At 42.8% G+C, this 20,744-nt stretch overlaps 1 protein-coding gene across 1 annotated transcript; it reads left to right on the top strand.

Annotated features, from left to right (window-relative positions):
* The first annotated feature begins 63 nt into the window (after positions 1 to 63).
* Positions 64 to 18,983, top strand: LOC140136121 (cilia- and flagella-associated protein 263-like). Its single transcript, XM_072157827.1, has 7 exons — positions 64 to 265; positions 3,344 to 3,644; positions 4,136 to 4,372; positions 5,481 to 5,636; positions 6,528 to 6,635; positions 7,476 to 7,631; positions 18,704 to 18,983. The coding sequence occupies exons 1-7, from the start codon at positions 162 to 164 to the stop codon at positions 18,791 to 18,793; spliced, it is 1,152 nt and encodes a 383-aa protein (XP_072013928.1). The 5' UTR covers positions 64 to 161; the 3' UTR covers positions 18,794 to 18,983.
* The last annotated feature ends 1,761 nt before the right edge of the window (positions 18,984 to 20,744 follow it).

The following is a 20,744-nucleotide window of genomic DNA, read 5'->3' as shown; positions in this document are numbered from 1 at the left end:
CCGTGTATTTTATGACATTAGAAAGGACAATGCGACTATTTTCCCCATAATGCATTATAATGTTATGGAAACGAACGCCAAGTAAAATTTAGCAGAGCAGAGGTGGAACTTTTGGAAGCTACAAAACTTGCCAAAATAAGAGTAGTAACCACCATCTGACCATGGCAGATTCTGAGAGTATTGCTGCGTCTTCCGTTGCTGGTGATGAGCCCATGATGAACGATAAGACGGATGAGGAACTCCAGAACTTGTGGGAGGATTTGTCGTAAGTACTTCACCATTTGTGACAACACTCATTGACTGGCACTCCACTGCCACACACACACCCCCAGTTTATTGAATGAGTGACAGGAATATACATTAAATGTGTCACACAGAAAGCTGGCAGTAAACTTTAATATAATTGTTCTCATTATTCACCTAAATTTAACAATTAATTTAATAACTTAGGAGTATTCTAGGCTAGCCCGCATCTGTTTTACTACATTTTTAAGTATGAAAATGCTAGCCTGCAGAATTAGGGCCTACATTGTGAATAATCAAATAATAATTTCACGATCCTGAGAGCTCAATCGGCATGCAATGACAATTGCGTCAAGCGTACAACGCCCACGGCTTTGGGTAACGCTTGCGATGCGCAGTGCATTGCGCACGGTCCAGTCCCGTGGGTCCAGTGAGCTAATTTGATGGATCTGCGCAAGTTGTTTATAAGGTGGAAAAAATAAGACTCATAACAATGTGTATTGATATAGAATGGCATGCACGCAGTTGGGCACAATGCTTACGCTAGTTGTGCATTGCGTAATGCGTGACTATCGCACGCTTATAAATGTGAATTTACGCGAGCGTGAGTTGGGACTTTATTGACGCACGCAGTAACAAAAGCCTAATAATTTCCACCTTATATGAGCCGAACAAACTTTAGCTCCGTCCCGGCCTATTCCAAAATTAGTTCATTTGATTCCGATTTTGCATTTGCGACTTTTTCGGTCCAGCTGCATGATGTTACTTGCGATGGACCGCTTCAGGGTCAGAATTTCAACAAGAATCTTAGAATCAATTCTCCCAAAGATTCTCGTAAACAGATTTGCGTAAGTTGATTCTTACAAACATTGTAGTTTTACACATCACAGAAGTTGATTTTCAAGAATCAAACATGCAAATGATTCCCCAAAATGCACTGCACATGTGCAAAATGAAATTCTGACCCTGCGCTTCCTCGCATTGGTTGTTTTTGCCAGGATTTGGCTGTTCCATCTCGTACCCTCTGACACGAAGGGCACACTACTTTTTGCACTTGAGAGAAATCCCAAAACAATACATATGCCATAAAATAAATACCGTATGTCTTGGTGAAAACAATTAAAAACACTCTGAATAATTACAAAAGAAAACACAAATTGGTATTTTCTATGCAGAGAAAATTGGCTGGAACTGAAAAAAATATTAGCAACAATTATATTCTTGTATCCACTCAGAGCCATTCAATTAAATTATTATTGCATATTTAAAAACTGTTATGTACAGTAAGGGCCTACATTTTACTGAACAGTGCTTTTCATTTGTACAGGAATTTTGATTTGGGTCATAGACAGCCATCACAATCCATTTTGAGGGTTGGGAATGAAAAACAACGGGATAGTAGGTTGAAACAGCAGGGTTCTAAGGGACAATTCATTAGGGCTATTTTACGCAGGTATGGGTTAAATTGATTAAGTGTAGACTGATAATCACACAAATTGGGGTGATTTTAATCTACTGTACTTAAAAACAGAAAGTAAGATGTAAACACTACATTTAATTATCTTGAGCACATTAGCGCAGGAGGAAAACACGATTTTGGAAGCCAAAAAATGCACAAGTCTTGATTTTTAAAAAAATGACAAAATAATATTATTTCCTGAAAAAGTCACAAAAAATGGGGGCTATTTTCTATTAAAAATCGCCCCTGTAATTTAAAATTTCAGAGGTTTTTTTTTGATTTACATCAGGAAATCGCCCTTTTTTTTTTTGTTTTAATATTTTTAGCTCAGCAGTGCAGACTAGCAGAAATTCACAGCAAAGGGTAGTGACTTCACCCACAATCACAAGGTTTTCGTTTAGGGTCCCCATTTACCGTGAAAAAAAGTTTCTTGTATTGGACAAAGCAGCTCGTTTTTAATTCCATGTATGAGGAATTATCTTTTGTCTCTCCTTTATACATGTATTTAGAAATACAATCCACTTCAAAACCACTTCAAAACGACCAGCTCTTGACAAACCACTTCAAAACGAGTACTGTGAGGAGTACTAATTTAAGATCTTCAGGCCACTATCATGCTATTTGTATGGAGCATTGTCTACTTGTTTTGTACATTGTTTTGCTACTCCTATTGCCAGGATAAAAAAATTAATCCACCATCGTTCAGGGGAGCTTTAAAATAAAGTGGTTTGTCCAATACGAGGTACCGTATTCATTCTAATAAGCGCCCAGGGCGCTTAACAAAGCCATTTTGGGTGGGCGCTTATTTTTTACCTAGTTTACCTAATTTTTTGGTTGGGGACGTTTATTAGAGACAAATTTATGTAAGTTATAAATGGGTCCTGAGACGTTCTAGTAGCTTTTCTGATGTAAAAAATGTATTGGAAGTTTACACAGGACTTCTAGTCCTCCAGCTATTTCACTGTATCAACGTCTATCTGTCACTTCAACATTGATGATAGGCCCCTACCCTTTAGTAAATTGAAAATACCCTGGGTGGGCGCTTATTGGGGCATGGGCGCTTATTGGAATGAATACGGTACTCCCTTTTCACCTGAGACGAATATGATCTGTGGCTCCTGTAATGTCACATACAGACCAACAATTAATCTTTTATCCACAACATTGATCAGTGTTAAGGGGGTACTACACCCATGTGGTAAATTTGTGACTATTTTTGCATTTTTCTCAAAAAATAATTACACACTGGTAACAAAAGTTACGTATATTATTGGGGCAAGGAATCCAATTACTACACTGAAATTTCAGTGACTCAAGACGAGCTGTTCAGTATAATATGATAGGAAACGAGGTACATCCTAGCGGTACCTTATTTCTGATCATAAATAACAAACCGCTTGTCATGGGTCACTGAAATTCCAGTGTAATAATTGGATTCCTTGCCCTATAATATACATAACTTTTGTTACCACTGTGTTATTAGTTTTGAGAAAAATGCAAAAATAGACACAAATTTATCGAGGGTGTAGTACCCCTTAAGGGTCCTCTTTTCAAGATGATTTCAAGGAAGGACAGTGCTTAGTATTTTCACATTTATGTCCTTGTTATGTTAACTGTTTTACTTTCTTTTTCATGTTCCAGTCAAGGCAATGAAATCCTAAAGAATGAAACCATCATGTTTGATAAGTACCTCAAGCGTGTGGAGCCCAATATTGGTGGACCAGGTGCAGCCACGTTGCACACAACACCCGCCCCTAGTCAATCCACCCACGACACACGGATCATGCGTAAGAGGTCCAAGTCAAAGGGGAGCGGTGTGGATAGGCATTTGAAACTGACAGCAGAGCAGAAATGTGATATTGCACAGCGAGAGATTGAGGAGCTCAGAGACGATATCGGAAAGCTGAAAGAAGAATCTGAGAAGATCATAGACACATACAAGGTAAGATTGGTAGAATTTGAAAATCAGACAGAGGATTGGTTGAATTCCATTACATAACCCCCTGAGCACTACCTTCTCATGGGGTTAAGTTAAAGTTTGTATAAAAGGTGATTGATAGGCAAAGACAAAAACACAATTTTTTATTTAAAGTAACACACAGCTTTTGTACTAGTCTGGTGGTGACTGTTGAATTCTGCACTTTTCCAAAGTAGTACGGTACTTCATTTCACGGAATTCGGCAAACTTTTATGGCATAAAGCAACATTTTTATAGTCACTGCTTGTGAAGTTTCTAAAAAAGCGAGATAGTGATTGACAGTGATCAAGATTTTGTTTACATTTGAAATCTTGAATGTTAGGTCTTCTTCCCAAATTTAATATTGGATACGGTACTAAACTTTTTTGCCACTAAGTACAGCTCAGTAAGCTCTACTTCTTCAACATGTAATAAAATATCTTTGTGCTTTTTTCTCTCTTTCTATCCCTCTTTAGGCAGGAATGGAGGAAGCAGATGTGAGATTATCTGAACTGAAGAAATCCTCTTACGAGTTTGAAAGGGACATCTTAAAAGGAGCTGTCAATCAGCGCTCAGGAAAGGTTGTAGGCGAAAAAATCATCCGATACTTTGAGGACAAACATAGAGCCAGAGATGCATTGATTGAGAAATTAAGACTGAAAAATTCTACACTGAAAGTTCAGAAAAAGAAACTCCATTTACAGCTCAAACAGGTAATATTACTTTCTTGGTTTCTAATCTCCTTCTTTTATTTTTTATTAGAGGGAGGGTCAATATCAGGTTTTATTTTGTATTCTAAGATGTAAAATAATGCTGAAAAAATAGCACAATTTTTTAAAGATTTTACACATGAAATATGGTAGATTTTTGAATGGAGTTAAGTCCCCGGGTTAAGTCAAGTCAATCACTTCCGAGTGTGAAACATTATTTGCACACACAGACGCAAGATACACATGCAGAAAGATTGGCGGTGCATCCAAATTTGTGACATAGACGCGTCTGAACGCAATGACGTGCAAAAACAGGAACCCTGCTCAACTCAGTATGATGGCTGTCGAAAGATAAAAAAAACAAAAAACAAAACAAATAATAATAAATTGGTAAACTTCGCAGCAAAAATTTAAACAGCTGCAGTAAATGACTCATTGTCCTTATACAAACAAATTGAAACTGTTTCAAGATACTTGAGCAAAAACTAAAGAAATTTGAGAATTACTCAATAACCTGCTTTACTAGCAAACCATTCAAGCTATTACTTCAGTTAAATATTTGGGTCTAGAAATTGAAGCTCAAAAAAAAGTTCCAAAACATCCCAATTTGTGTGAGTAGCTAGCAAAAAAAATCAGGTTTTAATGCTTTTTTGGTCAAAAAACTTCTTGGGAAGAAGGTCCACACTTTTTACCAAATTGCCACCCTCCCTTTGAAAAAATGTTAAATTGTTCAAAATCTGCACCCCCCCACCAAAAAAAAAAGTCCTGCTTCTGTGGGCTTTGGTAGTAACTTTTGGCTATCAAAATTTTCCAACTTCTATACATTTTTGGTTCTTGTTCCTCTGCATTTTATATGTTAATGTACTGGCAACAATGGATGCTTGTACACATAGTACTTTATAATGTATTTTATTGTATCAAAGGACTCCTTTGGAAATAAACCTTTTAAAGACTTATAAAGGGTAATCCTCTTGCATATCTGCTTTAATGTACTTTCATTATATAAATGTTTCATTGTGTAAGTTTTTAAATCCTTGTAAATTTTTGTTTGCTGTTGATGCAACAAAGAAGTCAAACCAAAATCTGTTGTAATCTTTTTTATCTGTAACAGAAAGAAGAGATGGGAGAGGTGCTTCATGAAGTTGACTTCCAGCAATTAAAAATAGAGAATAGCCAGTATCTAGAAAAGATTGATGAAAGGAATCAGGACTTACTGAGATTAAAATTGATGGCAGGAAATACACTTCAAGTATTAAATGCTTACAAGGTAAGAAATGGACTATTCATTTAAAATCCACACTCCCCATGTGGAAGATTTAGCTAAGGTCTTCCACAGAGGGAGTATGAGTGTTGAATAGAACAGGGAGATGGGTAACTTCCATTTGAAATACTCACTCAGTTGTGGAAGATATAGGTAAATCCTGACCAATTACATTTGAAAACATACTCCCCCTGTGGAAGATATTTCCAAAATCTTCCACAGGGGTAGTGTGGATTCCAAATGGAATAATAACCCAATGTGGGTAGAAACCTGAGGAGGGGGGGGGGCACTCATGTAGTATGGAAGTATGCCAAGTACCACCAAAAAGACCCCTATTTTAAGTCCGCTGTCACCCGAAAAGAACTCATACTTTAAGAATCTGTTGCTGAAAATCCTTTCTTTATTTAACGTTAAACTTATCACCCAATGACCTCATCTTTCCTGGTTGTTGTTGTTATTTTAATAAAAATAAGAATAGTGTTTCATAGTAAAGATCTGCCTGTCATTTAGACCAGGCATTTAGATCCAATCACCAACAGACTCAATGTAACATGTTACATGTTATCAAAAAGACCGCCAGTTTTGGAAGAGGAACAACTTTTTGGTTGAAATGTCACTTCTTATACATGTATATGAGGTCTCCACAGGTGAGAATTCACATTTGGATAAAAGTGTGACCAATATTATTGGAATGGGTTTCTTGCACTGTGGTGAGCTGATTAGCAGCAAGCCTATGAAATCTGGCTTCAATATCCTAGTTATTCACTGGGTAATAGTGTTGGAATGTTGGATTCTCCCAAATTAAATCAAATAAGCTGTACAGTGTCTTCCATGTCCAGCAAGCCATTGCAATAATCTGACGTTATCATTTAAAAAAAATGTGTATTTTTTTTTCAGAAAAAGCTACAAACACTTACGTTAGAATCAGATCGCCTAAAGAGTGAGATTTCGTCCAGAAATGAACTGCTGGTGAAAATAGACCAGGAGACAGAGACAGTAGAACAGGTAAGTTGAATGGTTGGCAAGAAAACATCTGATGTCTGGGAGTGGCTGCACACTGTCATGGTTGTAGCTAGGATTTGACAATTTTTTTCAAATTTGACACTGAAAACATGAATAATTTGCATTACATTTTAACAACATTTTAAATGTTGTTTGTTGTTGAACTGTTTTTTCATGATCTTTATATAACCCGACATTTCGATGTTATTAAAACGTGTTGACCAAAACCAAAACGCTTTTAAGAGATATTTTAAAACATTTGTGTGTTTGCTGGGCAATCATCCCTTTCTCCTTTTCTATCTCTCCCCTCTCTCCGTCACTGAAAAAGCTCTTACCAAAAGACCCTATTTATGAACTCCTGCCCCAACATCCTCCTCACTTCCAAAGTGCAGTCCCAAAATTCCTGTGAATAATCTTGTCAGCATTGTTTGGGTTATCGTTACATTCACAATCCTTCACCCACCACTCCCCCTCCTTACCCAAAAGAAGATATCTTACACTTCCCATAATGCATTGCTTCCAGTTCAATTTTCTGCACTGATTTACTATCCAGTGCAACATGGGTTGATAGTGGTTAAAGGTACCTCAATAAACAGAGCACATCCAGAGCTTACAAATTATGTTTATTTCATGACTATCTACCCATGTTTAGCAAGTCTATTCTGAACTTGAAAACAAATGGAACCTGTACGAAGTAATAGAGTGTCATTTGATGAACTGAGGTGATGTGTCATGTTGCAAAGGATTCTGGGAAGAGTAAGATATCTTCTCTGTCCCAATCCGCTCTTAAAAAGAGCACACCAAGATAGCACTGATTGAAACATATTATTTTTCTCTTATCAGGAAAGAATTAAAGCAGAGGAAGCTAACAGAAGACTGAGACAACAGCTGGATGATTATAGGGTGCCAGAAGTAGTGGAATATGTCAAGGAAAAAGCAGAGCTCTATGAGCTATCAAAAACCGTCAAGAGCTGGGAGAGAAAAGTAGAAATTGCCGATGTAAGAAAATTTTTCATTTACATAACAGAATAAATTTTTAGGCAATTTTCAAGTAAGGCCAGATGGGCCAAGGCCCAAGAACCAGTAATGTCCCAAATTTGGTAAAAAGTAAATAAAAAGAAACAGGAAATAAAAGGAAGTTGGAAAATTTATTGAAGCTCTTATTTGGAATGAGAAAAAGGTTACAGGGATGGGGTGGGCGGGGTGTACAAGTTTTTAATAACTATTGCTAGTTTTTGTGGTTTTTGTTTTTGAGGTGTAAAACTTGTTTTGCAGGAGAAATTACAATCAACCCATATATAGCCAGTTACACTAGTAAGAGGTGTGGCACAAATGCCGAGGAAAGAGAGATGGGTGCTTTCCTGTGTGACCATTGCTCTAGCATGCATTGACCTTAACTAAAGCTAACAAACAAAAACAAGTTTGTCTACTGTAGGTAGTCTGAAAACCGAAATGTCAAGCAGTTTTTTATGACTCAGTACACCGGTCGATCTTACCGTTTCCGATGTTGATTAAGATACTTCTTGCATCGATCCCGAGATGCGGAAAAAACCAATAGTCATTTTGTCCCACATAAATGAATAAATAACAAAACCCCCCGATCCCCCGACTGGACTCACCCATTCGGTGACGTCACCCACGATAATCATCCCTTATCCTCCTTGGTTTCTAGATGAGATAGACGTGTGGATTTTTCTTTACCAACGCTAAGTATCATTACGAACCAAAGGACGAGATATACAGTTTGTTTGTTACACCTGAGGTAAAAACCAACCAGTATAGTACGCTAGGGAGATAGTTTTGACGACATTTTTCGGCTAGAAAAGTGGCAAAAACGATCCAAAAACTTAGCTTGTATGAGTGTTTCCGTCAGATACACGGGACACATTTTCAAAATGGCCGCTCTTAGGACGCCATTTTATTTTTGTTCTCACGTAAAACAACTATAGCAGACTAGTAAGTTACAATAGATGTTTGTACAGTACTGTGTATACATGTATGGTGAGTGATTATCGCTATGTTTATGGTGTGCTCTATCGTTATATCTTTCAGTACGCTCTGATGACGAGTTACTGCTAAGAGTTCGTGGGTTTCGAAGGACCAGCCTGACAAATCTGTACCAAAAGGTTTTCAGTTTTTCATCCCTTTGTACATATATTTTTATATCATACCACTACATCAGCGACAGCCACTGTGCGTGTGGGTCTGTTTATTGGGCTTGAGCTTGTGTTCGGGGGGGTAGTGCTGTACGCTCCCCGATTACCACGATGTCCAGGCCTTGTCAATCATGCCCTTCCCTTGTGGCAGAGTGGGACCCGCATCCACTCTGCTACACCCACAGGGATTGCTCTAAATCAAATAAGTGTGCTTCCTTTTGCATAGGCTTATCGGACATCCACTTCGAGGATTTAGAAAGTAGCGCTCGTGTGGGTCTTCGACACAGACAGAAGACGAAGACTAAGAAACAGAAGCCTACAGGTAAGATTGATATGGTAGGTACTAGCGCGGCCGGCAAGGGCCACGCTAAGGTAACCTCTGGGGCTCCGGTCCCGGCAAGCAGGCGGACCCTCCGGGACTGCTAGCGAGCCCGAAGGCCTAGCAGCCAGCGTAAAAGCACTGACTTAACGCGTCTAAGCTAGTAGCAGGCAGCAGGGCGGTACTTGCCCTAACAGGCGAGGACCAGTCTACCAGTGAGATCTCTAGCGGGTTTCTTGCAGGTGGACACCCGTCTATTGCTGGCGAACGAGCGGGTCTAGCACCAGCGAAGTAGCCGGCGACGGACAGTATGCCAAGGGTACCCGGGCTTGCCTGGGTTGAATCCTAGCATACAGCGTGCAAACGGACCTCCGGCTTGCCTCGCCGGTCTGTAGCACGCAGCGTGCCAGTGGAACCCGGCTTGCCTGGGTTGATCCACGGCACGCAGCACGCTTTCGCTCCCCGCAAGGGTCGTAATGAAAACGTGCATGGGTTTAGCAGAGACGATACCAGGGCTAACGCTTCGGGTGTAGTCTTAGCAGAACCAACTGGGGTTGTCACACGGCAGCGTTCCATGGCGGGACCGCCGAGTGATGCCCTGGGCCTTGGAATGGCTGCCGGCTGTCCTCCGGGACTGGCTAGCGGCTATACCGGGGTTGGGCTCGCAGTCTCTCACGGGACAGCGACCCAAGTGCAAACGGTGGCAGCTACCGAGACGAAGCACGGCTCGACTTCAGTGGTAGCCACTATGCACGCGCCCATAGCTGCCGTGAGTGGTCCGCCACACACAGCGACCTTGGGCGAGGCTCAAGAGGTTAGGGTAGGTAGTTTGAACAGCCTGGCTGATCAACAACCCACTTATGTCCTCGAGAGCCAGCAGAGCGTGGGTGATCCATTACAGTCAATGGGTCGACACCCTCTTATGATCGATCACTATCTATTCAGCGGAGCATGGCTCCATTGATTGATACTGCCTATTCAGGTAGCGAGGTGACTGATCGAGGGTATACACGCTCAGCTACCCGTGATACTAGGCAAGCTCCTTTTAGCCAAGGGACAGCCAGTATAGCGGGGTACCCATACACACGGCTTGATCCTCTAGCGGGGCACGCTGTGAGGCATGGGTACAGTGGTACGCAGCCGGGAGCCCTACCGGGCACCACGCTACAACCACGCAGGTACCGCAGTACTTCGTCCTGGTTACCACAGTCTCTGTGGCAACAGGGGGGGGGGAGGCGGTACTGGTACTGCCGTTCCATGGGGTTTCCCTGGTGGCGGATCCTTTCAGGGTCAGCTACCGACAGGGTATGCCCCGTGGTATCCGCCGCAGGGTGGTTTCTTCCACGGTTCAGCACCGTGGCAAGTGCCGCCTAGCGTTGGGCAAGCAGTACCACCAGCTGTTACCCAGGCTGGGCGGCGAGTGGCTAACCCTGATACAGCTCAGGGTAGGCCGCACGCTGCTATGGCTAGGGCGACAGCAGCGAGAGCGTGCGGATCCCGGGTGCTATAGCTAGCATCTCGGGGTCTGGCGGGAGTACTCCCTCTTCTGCTGGTGTTCAGTTGGCTAGCCACACGGTGGCGACACCTCCCTGTCCACCTTCAGATGCCCGTTGTCAGATCTCTTCCTCATCAGAGAGTGAGTCAGAGTCTGAAGGCGAGGGAAAGGAGTCGGAAGATGAAACCAGTAGCGACTCACAGTCTGATGAGGCTGTGCAGCTAGCTTCAGGTATCCTTCCCCCGCTTCCCCGTGAGGAACTCGCTAGCAATGGTCTGCCTGCGGACACCGCTGAGGTGATGAGCCGTGTGGCCCAAGGTTTGGGCCTGGCTTTCTCTCAGGAGGAGTCCGTTCAGGAGGACCAGGGCATCTTTTTCAGTAGGATGCCCAGCTAGCGGCCCACACAAGGGTCGCCCGCACTTGCATTCCCGGCGGACCTCAAGGGTAGGTTTCAGTGGGGCTGTCAGGCTCGCTGGAGCTTGACGCCGCGTGCTTGCACGCTTCCACTGCGTGTTTCGCAGGAGGACTACGAAACCTACCTCAGGGTCCCTGACATGGATCCAGACGTTATAGCGCCTGCCGCTAGCGGCCAAGGCGCACGGGTCGTTCTCCCCCAGTGGGAGGAGGAGCTAAAGCTCATCGATAAGCGAGCACGCCGCTTATCAGAGTCTCTAGCGTCGCTACCACGCTTGCCGAGCACCTCGGTAGGAAGGTAGCGAGCGACCACGGGCAACGCCGGAACTCTTCCTTGAGGTTAATCTGTTAGCGGTGCTAACAGCTAACCTCAACGAGAGTTCTATGGGCAGGATGTCATCTCGCCCGCCGGAGAATGCCTGTCTGTCCCTCCAGTCAACTTACGGCTCCGACTTTGCTGAAGCAATGAAGAAGTCAGACTCGGTGGGACAGGGGCTACTCTTTGGACAGGCCTTTTGCGCACGGTGGAGGACCGGGCAAAGAAGGCCACCAATGAGAGCACTCTGAAGAAGTCAGAGGCTGCCCTGACCAAGGGGAAGGGCAGTAAGGCGAAGAAGAAGCACAAGAAGAAGAAGTCTTCTAAGCGTTCTTCAGCGCCAGCTCCGGCTTCAGCAGGACGCGCACCACAGACTACACCCGAGCCCGAGGCTACTCCAGCACCTCCCAAAAAATCTGGGAAGCGCAAGAGTAGTGCTGGATCAGATGGCAAGCCCCTAAGAAGAGCCGTTCTTCTAAGGGTGGCAAACCAGATCGGTCCTGAGGGCACGGCGGTCGACAGTCCATGCCGGCAGGTTTGGACTTCCACAGGATTCCCCTGTGGGCGGCCGCTGTGCAGACACGCCCAGAGATGGCATGCCATCTCACCGGGCGCCTGGGTATTGTCAGTGGTCAGTGGGGGTTACAGGCTGGAATTTACCAGCCACCCCTCGTGCGCCTGCACGATTCAGAGGTCCACGGTAGTGCCGCCAGACGGCCCCCAGCGTCGGGCACTACTGTCGGAGGTCACTCAGCTTCTCACGAAGCAAGCGATTGTCCCGGTCTGCCCCCCTTTCACCAAGGGGTTTTGGAGCACTTTCTTTTCTGGCTCCAAAGAAGACCGGCGATTGAGGCCCATTCTGAACCTCAAGCCGTTGAACGAGTTCATCAGGCCCAAGAGGTTCAGAATGGAGACTCTCGCCGGTGCTAGCCTGCCCCATCAAGGGTATGTGGGCGGCATCGCTAGATCTCTCGGACGCATATCTGCATGTTCCGGTCGCGCCTCAAGCTCAGAGGTTTCTACGCTTCAAGGTACAGGGTCAAACTTACCAGTTTCGATGCCTGCCATTCGCTTGTCCACCTCCCCAGAGTGTTTACACTCCTGGTCAGGGCGGTGGCAGCGCACCTGAAGCGCAGGGGAGTCAACATGTGTTGCTACCTGGACGATTGGTTCATTTACGGACGCACCCCACTGGAGACACAGTGTCTCGTGGAGTTAGTAGTCCGTGACGGTAAAGGGACCTGGGATTTCTGATCAACGCCAAGAAATCCAATTTGGTCCCGACGAGACACCACTATTCTTAGGGGCCCAGATCAACCTCAAGGAGGGATCGCGGCGCCTCACCGAGAGGGTGACGAACATGGCGAGGTGTGCCCGACTCTTGGCCGAGTCAGAGGGGCACCCGCTGTGGCATGGATGAAGGTTTTGGGCCTTATGGCCAGTATGGTAGACCTCGCACTGCACTGCCGCTTTCACATGAGGCCTATACAACTACACCTAGCCTTTTACAGGCCCAGTCGTCACCCAATATCCCTCGCGGTTCGATGTCGGAGATCGCGCGAGAGAACTCTGGTGGTGGACCCATCAGCCCAATTTGACTCAAGGTGTCAGGTTTCCTGCACCAGCGGTCAGCGCCACGTAGTGACGACCGACGCATCAAAGCTGGGCTGGGGGGCCACATCCACGGGACTCAGTCTCGGGCCTATGGTCGGCCACGGAGACGGAGTTCCATATCAACCTTCTCGAACTTTGGGCAGTGGAGAGAACTCTCCAGCATTTCGAGAAGGTGATCGTGGGATCTCATATCGTTGTCCAACCAGACAACACAACCGTGGTGGCCTACCTCAACAGACAAGGGGGCACCAGGTCACCACGGTTGTGCCTGCACGCACCACGCCTGATAGGGTGGTGCAAGGCCAGGCAGATTACGTTGAGAGCGATGCACATAGCGGGAGTCACCAACATCCTCGCGGACGATCTGTCACGAGGAAAGGTGTCGGGACCTACAGAATGGTCCCTTGCTCCGCAGGTCGCCCAGACGATCTTCGAGGTGATGTACCACCCTCGATAGATTTGTTCGCATCTCATCGAAATCATCAGCTGCCGGTGTATTGCGCAAGGGTCGCAGACCCACAGGCATTCGCCGTGGACGCTCTGTCCGGAGACTGGGGAGGAATGACTGCTTACGCTTTCCCCCCGATCTCACTGCTCGCAAGGGTGGTGACCAAGATCGGGAGGGAGGATTGCAACGTCATTCTGATAGCACCGTTCTGGCCGAAACACCTGTGGTTTCGACCGATGGTGGATCTACTAGCGGCACAGCCGCGAGTACTCCCCGAGTTACCAAATCTACTCCGGATGCCCGGAGGAGAGGTACCAAGTCTACCACTAGAGCACCTGCAGTTAGCTGCATGGCCCTTATCAGGAACGGCGGCGGAGGGAGGCTTTTCATCAGAGGCTGCTTCTCTCATCGCCAGGGGTCGACGAGAGTCTACCCTCGGTACGTATAGTCAGCGTTTGGGTCCCTACTACGCATGGTGCGATGAGAGAAATACATCTCCCACTAGAGCCCCTGTGCCTCTAGTGGCAGATTTTCTGACAGAAAAGTTCAGGTCAGGACTTCAGCAGGCAACGATAGCCAACTACAAGTCAGCCATTCTCTCGATTCATCGGGATTTGAAGGACGGGTCGACTATCAATTCAGATGAGTCCCTAAGTCTTCTTCTCGACGGTATGTTCAACGAGCGCCCGCCGGAAAGGAAGGTGGTCCCTCCATGGGACCTCAACACAGTCTTGGAGTATATTAGGGTCCCCTTTGAGCCCCTGTCAAAGCGACCCTTAAATACGTCACTCTTAAGGCGGCCTTTCTTCTGGCGTTGGCTTCGGACGGCGCTGCTCGGAGTTGCACGCAGTCTCAAGTCAGCCTCCGTGATTACTAACAACGGAGCGACGCTGTTTCTTCGCCCGGATTTCCTTGCAAAAATGAGCGAAGTACATTCCGACACTCGCCCTCTTCCTACCCAGTATTGGGCAGGGTTCATCAATAGTCGAAGACAGGTTGTGGTGCCCGTGAGGGCGCTACAGCACTACCTTGGCCGAACACAAACCTTAAGAGGGGCTCATGACCGCTTATTTATCACCCACGCAGAACCGCACGGTCCAGCCGCTAAACAGACTCTGGCACGGTGGCTGGTCCAGGTGTTGGTGGACTCGGGGCGGCAAAAGACGCCGCCCCAAGGCCCACTCAACCAGATCTATCTCATCTTCGTGGGCCTACCATAGGGGGTCCCCATTGAAGAGATTTGTCAGGCTGTGTCCTGGAAGAACCCGTCGTCCTTTTCCACGGTTTACTACAAAAACGTAAACCAACGACGAGGCGATAAGTTCACCAGGGCTGTTCTGGGGAGATAACATGGTGGTTGGGTATCAGGTGTTTTTGCCTACAATCAGAATTCCAACATGGTAAGAACCAGTGTTTCTATTCTTAACCACTGCACTTTCAGTTCAGGGTTTTTGTCTGTTCACGTAGTCTTTCTGTTTCCGGCCGTGAGGGGGGGGAAATAGTTTGACCTCGCGATTACCATGCTACCCACTCTCCCGATCCTTATCAGATGCTGGCCAATCTTGTACCTCCATCCGTCGGTTACTTGCTAGATCGATCTTTCAGATGTTGATGCAAGAAGTATCTTAATCAACATCGGAAACGGTAAGATCGACCGGTGTACTGAGTCTAGTCCCAAACAAAAATGTTTGGTAGACTCATAACCGGTGCGATCTTACATTTCCGATGTTGATTATCCGGACCCCGGCCGCCCCTACAAGTTTGGCCGAGTAGGGGCTGCCCAAGTCGGATAAGGATGATTATCGTGTGACGTCACCGAATGGGTGAGTCCGCTCGGGGGATCGGGGGGTTTTTGTTGTTTCTTCGTTGATGGGGGACAAAATCACTATTGGTTTTTTCCGCATCTCGGGATCGATGCAAGAAGTATCTTAATCAACATCGGAAAGGTAAGATCGCACCGGTTATGAGTCTACCAAACATTTTTGTTTGGGACTATTTAATTTGTTTTTTAATTTTTGGAATCGGGATTAAAGGTAACATAATACTGTGCCTCAAATTGTGTATATTTAATGTCAAATCAGTGCAGGGTATGTTTGATAGGAAAAGTGTAAGTTTTAGGAAAGTTATAGACTGATATTCATTGATTTCATATTGCTTGTAAGGAAAATGTTTTCATTAATTTTTTGCTTGAAAATATTATTTTTTCCTGGATATCTCAAATCAAAACCAAAAGGTGGTAAAATTGCTCCAAAAACAAAATGCACACAACCTATGGGAAACAAAATATGTGACATGATCAAGGGGAATGAGTCACATGTCGGCCCTGGTCGAAAATGAGTTTTATACATGTTTCTAAAGAGGACATTAAGTGCTTTCAGAAACTGAAAACCCCATGTTGATAAAACCTTTCTTTGTGAAGTTACGTCAATTTATCTATCGCTGAAAACAATATAAAACAAAAGAATTGTAACACTTTCTTTACAATATCTCAAAATCAATATTAGGGACATCCAACTCATTTCCCTTGATTGTGTCACATATGTTTATATTACTATAAATAGGGGAATGTTGTATGTATGTATGTATGTATGTATGTATCAGTGTTGTAGTCCTTGAGTACAGTCCTCGGCCTCGAGGACTCCTCGAGGACAGATTTTGAAGTCCTTGGTCCTCGGACATGTAGTCCTTGGCCTCGGACATGTAGTCCTTGGCCTTGGCCTTGGCCTCGGACCCCCAAAGTCCTTGGTCCTCGACAACAAGGACCCGACAAGGACAGGCAAAATCATCAAAAATGCAGGCAAATGTTTAAAGAGTGAAAGAGTACTATCTGCTGTAAAACTTTTTAGAGAAACATGACAAGGATAGCTTTTTATTGTACCTGATTGAAATACAAAACAGTTTGTCAATATTTTGGTGCACTCTTAACTATCATCTTTGCTCTTTGCAAAACATGCACATATGGAGGCCAAATATGTGGTTTTATATTAAAATTCCACTCAGCCAATATGATTCCTAAAATTGGAATATCGAATAGACACAAGAGGTTCTTTAGATATTTTAAAAAACTCATTGGACGCTACTGTAGGACATGTTTCGATTACCGGGTAGGCCTAACTGTGATCATATGAATTTTATCTATAATTCGGTTAATCTCATCAGCTACATTTTGCTGCGTTTGATCTTAAGATAGATCAGTGTCCATTTTAGACTGCTTTGTCGCACATTATTATATACCACATAACTGTGTAGCTTTTGACATCAAAATGGTAGGTATGCGGATCAAACACATAAGTGTGTTATATTGTAATCTACTTGTCTAGATAAGGGAACAGCCCAAAAGTTGAAGTCTTATTTGCGAAAGTTCTTCCGTTAGGCTGCGATCACATAGAAGTATACGAAATACGCTCATTCGATCAGGCTGAGTTCACATAGTATACTCCTATGTGAACTCACCCTGATCGAACGAAAGTGTATTTCAGATAGTGAATACCGTATATCGATATTTCTATGTGATCGCAGCCTTAGGGAGGGAGGGGGGTCGAAAAGTCAGATTACGTTTGTAAAAAAGTCGTTAAAACATTGGTCAAAATTGATTTTTTTTTTAAGGATTTAATATAAAATTTCAGTATTTTCTGAAGTAGGCCTACGATATTGAAATTTTACAGTGGTTGCTTCAAATGATTTTAAATCAATATAGTGTACCGGTACAGTACTCGCAACCTGCAACTTGTAAGTTAATTTTGTAAGCAGCTGATTATTTTTTATTTGAAAATCCAGCAAGTCCTAATTATTTTTTTTGTACGAAGGAAATATACGATATCATGGTATTCGCTATACTGAAATAAAAAAGAATATTTGTTTCTTCCATAAACGTGATCACTAGTATCCTAGCATTGTCGCACCCCCATCCACCATAGCGACGGCACTGTATCCTATGAATACAGGTTGGGAGTTTTCGATATTTGACACTTGCGTTAGAGTGGAGGGGGTAGCTCTAGCGAAAGGACTTCATCGAACTTTTGGGTTGTTCCCTATAAGACTAAGAAACAAATCGATATAGTGAACAAGTTGAGTTTTGTTGGTTGAAACTAGGATAAAGAGTCCATTTTAGGCATGTTTATTTTATAAAGTTCTATAAATAGGCTTACTGTGCAGCGTTATTTAAAGTACATATAAAATTGCCTTATGTTGACGCATAATATGATTCCCGATCGGGCGTGGTTTAGTATGGTTCATTATTATGAAAGTCCTTGGTCCTTGGCCTTGGCCTCGGAGACAAAAGTCCTTGGCCTCGGAGGGTTGTCCTTGGCCTCGGACACCATGTCCTTGGCCTTGGCCTTGGCCTCGGACACCAAGTCCTTGGCCTTGGCCTTGGCCTCGGACATGAGGTCCTCGACTACAACACTGGTATGTATGTATCTATCTATCTATGTATGCGTATAAAGGCTCCGTCAGTTTCGATCCAAATGTTGCCAAATTCATACGGGAGATCGAGGAATATACCGAGAGGATAATGCGAAAATTTGGTTGAAACCGGTCAAGAATTGGCTGCAAAAACAGTGAAAATATGGGTAAAAACTGGGTTTTTGTTATGAAAATCGGTTACCAGCCTACGCGTTACTGCAGCTGGGTCGGCGTCAGGCGTGCGTAATGCGCGATTACGCCAATGCACGCGTAAGAACGGCGCAGAGCCACACGATTTGCGAGCCAGAGACCAGTGGACATGATAATACGGAAAGAAGGAAAAATAATAAAGGACAAAAAGGTACATGGACGGGTCACAGGATGAAGCGGTACTATAAAGAAAAATTAAATTAAAATGAGGACAAAAAGGTACAAGTAATTAGACCAACGGGTTAAAGTAACTAAATGAAACGGGAACGAAACAATGAAGGAGAGAAACTATCCAGGAAATGTAAGAAAAAAAGAAGCTAAAATAATGAGAACAGAATTAAATAAAAAACATGGAAACGGGAAATCACAAGCAGCAAATAAAAAAAAGATGCTAAAAGGGAAATGTAAGAAAGAACAGATTTAGAAAATAATGGGAACTGGGTTAAATAAATAAATAACATGGAAACAGAAAATCACAAGCTAAGCAGAGGAAACTAAAAAAGAAAATGTTAGAAGAGACAGATTTAGATAAATAAAAAATGTACCTTTTCAATGATTCTACCTGTTCAGTAATTTTTCCTGTTATAGTGAACGCTCCCATTTACTCATCTAGCGGGGACCCGCTAGTCCTAAAAAAGCTCTTTAAAAAGGGTATTATTAATACTATCCGTTGTTTCTTATTTTATTGTTGTTAGATGGCATTGAAGACACATAGAAAGACATGGCAACAGATGAAGATGGCGAGTCATCAGCAACAGCAAGGATGGCCTATGGAAGCTATATAGATTGTCAGCAACAGCAAGGGTGATCTATGGAAGTTGTATAGGTTGTCAGCAACAGCAACAATGACCAGTGGAAGTTGTATTAGATTTTGTCTTGATTTTGATTAGGCCAAAAAAAAAGGTTTGTCACAAAGCTCGCGTGCGCATTTGTAAAATCGTGCGATTTGATAAAAATGAAATGCAGACATTTTTTTATTTAAAAAAAAAATTTTCATTTTTCCCAGAAAATTTGGCGAAAATCAGATTATTTTTCTTAAAATACCATAAAAATACCAAGTTGGGGGACAAAGAAAAAGGAAGAAAAAAATCGCATTTCGCATTTGTTTTCAAACCACTTGTGAGCTTTGAGACAAACCTTTATTTTTTTGTGGCCTTAATATCATCCACAATGTGTATAGATACCATGGTATGTAATTGGGTATCGGACTTCGGAGCATGACCGTCTTATCTAAAATAAGAATGTATGCTAAATTTATATATGATTTATGGATGGATGTATAATATTTTTATATGAATTGATGTATGTTCAGTTAAATGTGATATTGAATAACCTTGTTTGGAAGAAGATATGTTATGTATTGTCTGTATTATTTGAGCAATCATCATGAAATGGGAATGATGAGGTTTAAAATGAAAGAGGCATTTTGACAAACCTCGCATTTTGACAAATTTGAGGTGTAGGGTGTCCTAAAAGTTTCTTTACCGTTTTGAAATTTCATATATTTCATAAAGATTGGCCAAGGAGAAATCAAGATACAATTATTTGGATACCCAAACATGATACATTATCATTCCTTGTTTGACATACAAGACCAATCAAAAATTTGTTTTGAATATGTGGTGTTGTAAACTTATTGTATGGTTTTGTATTTAATATGCCCATAGTATATTTATTTTATCTGTAGGTTTACACGGCATTATGTCAAATTTGGTGTCAAAATAATTGCACAAGTTTTCTCTATGCAAAGATACATTCATGTTTGCAGTTGGTTACAAAGGTAACAGGGACACTTTGTATAAGGGCAATTTTGGTAAGGACATATCAAAATCAAGACCAGACTTTTTGTTAAGTTAATTTAAAAGCATGTTGTTCACAATTTGGTCCAAACTTTTAAAAAATATGATATGATCCAATCAGGCTAAAGTTGTGTCATTTTATAATTGTATTTAATAATAATACAAATTATTTTGTAATGGGATTGGGAGTGGGATATTCCTGTATTAAATTGTTGCTCATTCGGACCAAAATACCCAGGCCGAAATAAGATTTGGACCCCCCCCCCCCCCTTGAGCTTTGCCCTCCCATAGCCTTACCCCCAGTTAGAACTAAAAATCATAAATAATAAATTTTCAAATCCCCCTCTACTGGAAAAATTCATGGTATCACCACTGACTACTTGATTGATTAATGATTATGTTGATGTTTATCCAAAACTGTTCTCCAGCATTTTATTCAGTGACCTTTTCATGCAGTTGGGAATAGAAACCAGACATCCAAATACCAACAATACATTGATGTTTGTTTTGTTCTAATGAACTTTAATGTTTTCCGTCCAATATTAACAAAGAGACTAAACTAAAAAAGGGAAAAATTATACATATGTATCATTATAACCTCATTTGAGTGTTATAAATATTTTGTAACTATCCTGTTATAATGTTTATCCGTCCAGAAAGTATGTACTTTTATTGGTTATCCGTCCAGAAAGTATGTACTTTTATTGGTTATCCGTCCAGAAAGTATGTACTTTTATTGGTTATCCGTCCAGAAAGTATGTACTTTTATTGGTTATCCGTCCAGAAATATATACCTTTTAAGTATAGAATTAATAACTAACTAATATTTCAAATGTTCATGAAAATGTAATAAAATATAAAAAAATGATATTAAATAAAACAAATTTAAGTCGTCTTGGGTTTCAGTTTTGTTGATTCAATTAGCCATTTTAAAATT

Source organism: Amphiura filiformis, chromosome 16 (assembly GCF_039555335.1).
Source record: "Amphiura filiformis chromosome 16, Afil_fr2py, whole genome shotgun sequence".
NCBI lineage: Eukaryota > Metazoa > Echinodermata > Ophiuroidea > Amphilepidida > Amphiuridae > Amphiura > Amphiura filiformis.
Note: the sequence above shows the minus strand (reverse complement) of the source record. Positions and strands in the feature narration are given on the sequence as shown.